This window comes from Octopus bimaculoides, chromosome 11, assembly GCF_001194135.2.
Source record: "Octopus bimaculoides isolate UCB-OBI-ISO-001 chromosome 11, ASM119413v2, whole genome shotgun sequence".
Lineage (NCBI taxonomy): Eukaryota > Metazoa > Mollusca > Cephalopoda > Octopoda > Octopodidae > Octopus > Octopus bimaculoides.
Window position 1 is genome coordinate 54,920,289 of NC_068991.1, and position 5,144 is coordinate 54,925,432.

Genomic DNA, 5,144 nt, shown 5'->3' on the forward strand with positions numbered 1-5,144 from the left:
GAGAGAGAGAGAGAGAGAGAGTTCTCTGAACCATTACCACCCTGCTCTTATTCTGGCTACAATAGTTTTGCAGTAGCTGTTTCAACTAATAATTAAAACCAATTCTCTGGGGAAACCTTCCATTCTTCATTTAATTCTTCTACATTTCTTGAGAAATCAATACATTTCATTGATGAAAGTAAAATACATACAAATCACACACAAATAATTGGGGAACTTTTTTTTTCTTTCAACATGAACTCACATTTTCTTCTTCTAGTTCACTGATAGTTACTTGAGTGTCAACCAGTTTCGATGTGACTGCTGCATGTTCTTTCTGTATATTGGTTTTCTCTGCCTCAAATTTATTGACCTGAAATTATAAATCATAACAATTGATAGAGCAAAATTTTAACATTGATTTTATTGCTAACAAAGATTATATTATCATCCTTAGCTCTCAGAACACTATGTTATCTCCAGTGAAGTCATAAAATTTCATTAAGACAAGAACAGGTTTCTCCCAAGTATAAACTTAAATAATAAACATTCTCCTTTTTCAATATTCAATAAAAAATTTTAAAAACACACAAAATACTCACAACTTTCAGGAGTTTATCTTCTAAATTATGATTTTGTTTCTGAAGGCGCTTGTGACTTTCTAATAATCTGAAATTATTGAGAATTTAATTTTAAAATTTAATTAAGACTTAATAACTGTAATAACAGTGATGGTATTCTGCTAAGAGAGGCATTTTCAAAAGTGAACTAATTTCATATTAACCCATTTGTTACAATATTTATGTTGAAATATATACAGTCTTTGTTTCAATTAACTTTAAAAATAAAGAAGAATTTATTGAATCAACTTTGTTACTTTTAAGCTGGTGTCTGAAATACAAATTAACATGAAATTTTGATGGCAGTTATAATTCAGACCACTTTAAAAGTTGTTGCGCCAAGCTACACCAAACTCCACCACCTCAGCAGTTGTTTCTTTTGGTTTGGATGATGACCCAGAGAGTGAGTATTTTCCTAGTTCAGAATCAGATGATTCTGATAGCAATGATGATATTACGGTGAATCAAAGGTACAGGAGGGCAGCAGTGAACAGCCCTGGACAACAGAATGTCATGTGGTGAGCGAGAGACAATTTTGTCCAACAGCATGGGCTTACTGGTACACCTGGCATTAAGGCAAACCTTGAACATGGAAGTTTACCATTGGAAATCTTCCACAAGTTTTTGACAGATGAAATGTTCCAATATAGAGCAGACGAAACGAATTACTATGCTGAAAACCATCCCCAGCATGTCAGACCCGGGCATGGCAGTGATTGGTTTCCAACCCCAGGGAACAAAATCAAAGTTTTGCTTGCCTTGCTGATACTGATGGGCATTGTGGAAAAAACCAACCCTGGCATCATATTGGAATCGGGATCCCGCCACATTGACACCTTTCTTTCCAGAAACAATGCCATGTGATCGATTTTTGGTGCTTCTTCAAAATCTACATTTCAACTAAGGCGAGAGCCAGAGGCTGCACAAAATACATTCTATTGTTGATGAAGTGGCTGAAAATTTCAGAACTGTGTATGTCCCCACATTTGTACAGATGAGAGTTTGTGGAAATTCAAGGGAAGGCTTCAATGCAAACAATACAACCCAACCAAAGGTGCCCCACTTTGAAGTCAAGGTCTATAAAATATGCCAGTCAACTGGAAGAGCCTGTGGGTACATGTGGAGTTACAAAATCTACACTGGTCAGGACAGATTGGGTCTTCCAGCATCTACTCTAGCATCAATTAATGTCATGTTGTTGCTGAATGAAAATTTGTTTAACAAAGGCTACAGTATTCATATGGACAACTGGTTTTTCCAGTCCAGACCTCTTCCTGCAGCTGCAGGTGAAGAGGATTAATGCCTGTGGGACTGAGGACACACAAGTAAAACATATCGCCCAATCTTCACAAGATAAAACTCTGAAAGGAGGAAACAGCATACTGATGCACCGATATTGGCATTCTTGCTCTAGTGTGGCATGACAAGAAAAACATCTGCAAGTTATCCACAATGCATTCTGCAAGCATGAAGGACATTAGGAAACAAGATGTGGATGGTAATACCATAATGAAACTGAGTGTAATTGTTTCATATAACGAAGGGATGGGCAGGGTCAATTGCTCAGATCAGCTGGTGACAACACACAAATCAGTGAGAAAATTTGTGAAACGGTACAAAATAATTTTCTTGTATATAGTTGATGTGTGTCAGGAACTCACATTTGATTTAGCAGATGCTTGGCGGTGTGGGGGATGGATTGAAATTCAGGAATCTATTGTTCCGTGAAATGACAGAAGCATCAGACCTGCTAAAGTATAGAACGCATGGACATCCCCACACCAGACTCTTTCCTCACTGCATAATAAAGGGACATGGACATTTTCCATGACTGTTTTTCTCCTCCCCCACTGCCAAGAAGACAAATGCTTCAAAGAGATGCCATAGTATGTAAAGCAAAAGGAAAACATAAGGAAATTAGGTACCATTGTTCACAATGTGATATGCCACTGTGTGTGGTAACCTGTTTTGAACTCTACCACACAAAAGTCAATTTTTTAATTCATGCAGTTATAAATACATGAAGTTGATCTGACTTGGGCTGTCAAGTGATCTTATTCGGGAATAATACTGCATGAGCGTCCTGCACAGGGATATAGTTTCACATTGTCAAATCAAGTCAATTATGTTCTTTACTCAACCAGGGTTGATTTAGGGTTTAACAATAACAATAGCAAAAAGAAAGGTAAAACATTTCTGTTGATATGTAAATTACCTGTCATAACGATCTCTAAGTCTGGATATTTCCTCTTTCAGTTTAAAAACTTCATATTCAGAAGCCTGTTTACTGAGTAAGTGTTCTTCTTCTTTGTAATGGATGTGCTTGTTGTTGCGAATAAGACTGCTCTGTAATTCTTCTATCTGCTGATGAAGATCTAAGCTAGATGACAGGATAAAATGAATATTTAATTAAACAGATTAAAACATCCAAAACTACATCATCTAAAATGTTTCAGCTATTTCTTTTGTCTACTTTTCCTTGCCACAAATTGAAATTCCTTATTTATTATCTGCCATGTACATAAGGTTAATTCCTTATTTACTATTTGCCATGCTCATGTGATTAATTCTGTTACTATAGTAATAGTAACCATAGCAACTTTACACACACAGGCTAATATTGATGCTAAACATTGATTCAAGATCACAAATTCAGACAAAGGAGTTTAATCAATCAAATTGGCTAAATACATGGCATGTGGTTATTTTATCAACCTCAGAAAGGTGAAAATAAAGATGACCTTACTGACATTTGAACTCAGAACATACACTAAATATTGCAAGGCATCTTCTCCACTGCTCCACCAGTTTTGCTACCTACTAATTAATAAAAGACATTGAGTCATCTCAAGAAAATGGCAATTTTAAATAGGATTTCATTAGACAAAAAGTTACATTTTTCTCCATTTTCTTTTAACTTGCATAGGTGCAGTAGTAGCTGTGTGGTAAGAAGCTTGCTTCCCAACCACATGGTTCTGTTGTGGTTAAGGAACTTGCTGTGGTATTTCAGATTTAATCCCAGTGACATACCTTGTGCAAAATTTAGGTTAGTTAAAGTATGTTTGTGACGTATTTCAACAGCTAAAAGGCAAATTCACTGCAGTTACCATGGAGAAAATATCCCTCTTATAGTAAAAAGGCGTGACAAAATAAAAAACAAGCACAAAACCTTGTGAGTGAATTGTGTCAAAGCCCATTGTATATATGCATGTTTTTGTCCCTCCTGCCACTGCTTGACAGCTGGCATTAATGTGTTTACACCCCACTAACTTAGGAGTTTGGCAAAAGAGACAATAAGATAAGAACCACACTTAAAAAAATTACTACTGGGGTTATATTTGTTCAACTAAATCCTTTAAGATGGTGCCCCAGCATGATCACAGTCCAATGAATGAAACAAGTAAAAGAACACTTCCTGTTTTCGTCTATGTCAGTGTTTCTCAACTATTTTTTTACCTATGGGCCCATTTGATTCCTATTTTACTTTGGTGGACCCTTTTCCCACATTGCTACTTGATGTTTAAAAAACCTTATTAAATATTATTAAACTTGATGTTTAAAAAACCTTTTTAAATATTATTAGGAATTGTATACACAAAGTTGTTAAAATATTTTATGTATTGTAGAAATATAGCCAGATAGATTGCAGATAAATTTTAACAACAAAATCTTGTATGGACCCCTTAGGGTCATATGGACCTCTTAGGGTCATATGGACCCTGGTTGAGAACCACTGATCTATATCAACAAAACAGGTTTCCACTTCATGAGCTGACTGTTAAATATAACAGGGTCCCTAATATACAAACTTAAAACTAAACTGAAGACCTTCATTTCTTCTAAATGTTTTCATTAAGTAATTCAGCATCAGGGAATTTTTAATAACTAAATGGATTCAAATAAGCTTATACAACCTTTTAAAGGTTAAAAAGACTTTCAAGGGGTAAATACAAAAATGTAACAAACTAAAAAATAGAAAGTGATTAAAAGATTAAAAAAATATTAAATAAATAATCAGTACCTGTTGTTGTTGAAGCAAGTATTGCAACTACAGCCGCATTCCTGCAAATCAAGAAGGAAAATTAAAGGTTTCACTTTTTATCATCATGTCTACAAGCAACATCTAAATGCATCTTTTCTTCCTAACAATCCTGATCACTTTTGCTCTTTGAATTTACATCACATCCTACAGCAAACAGCTCATCCTCTCCTCTTCTAACAACAAATCTTTAATGTAGCAGTTGTTTACTGGTCTACAAGTCAGATTCAGACAGAATTTTTCTATTACTATCACCAGATTTCAACTTGCCTCTCTCAATTTTACACTTTGTTTTTTGATAAGTTTTTTTAAAGGTGGCTGTGTGGTAAGTAGCTTGCTTACCAACCACATGGTTCCAGGTTCAGTTCCACTGCGTGGCACCTTGGGCAAGTGTCTTCTACTAAAAGCCTCGGGCCGACCAAAGCCTTGTGAGTGGATTTGGTAGACGGAAACTGATAGAAGCCCGTCGTATATATGTATATATATATATATATATATATATATAT

The 5,144-nt window shown here is 35.4% G+C and overlaps 1 protein-coding gene across 3 annotated transcripts in view; it reads right to left on the reverse strand.

The window, feature by feature from the left end:
- The window catches only part of LOC106868413 (tight junction-associated protein 1), a 23,072-nt gene that overhangs the window by 4,899 nt on the left and 13,029 nt on the right, over nucleotides 1-5,144 (reverse strand). For all 3 annotated transcript variants that reach the window (XM_014913655.2, XM_014913656.2, XM_052971857.1), the window contains 4 exons: nucleotides 4,621-4,661; nucleotides 2,815-2,979; nucleotides 582-648; nucleotides 245-352 (listed from right to left, as the gene is read on the reverse strand). In XM_014913655.2, coding sequence (XP_014769141.1) covers nucleotides 245-352; nucleotides 582-648; nucleotides 2,815-2,979; nucleotides 4,621-4,661 — 381 coding nt within the window. The remainder of the gene's footprint in view (nucleotides 1-244; nucleotides 353-581; nucleotides 649-2,814; nucleotides 2,980-4,620; nucleotides 4,662-5,144) is intronic.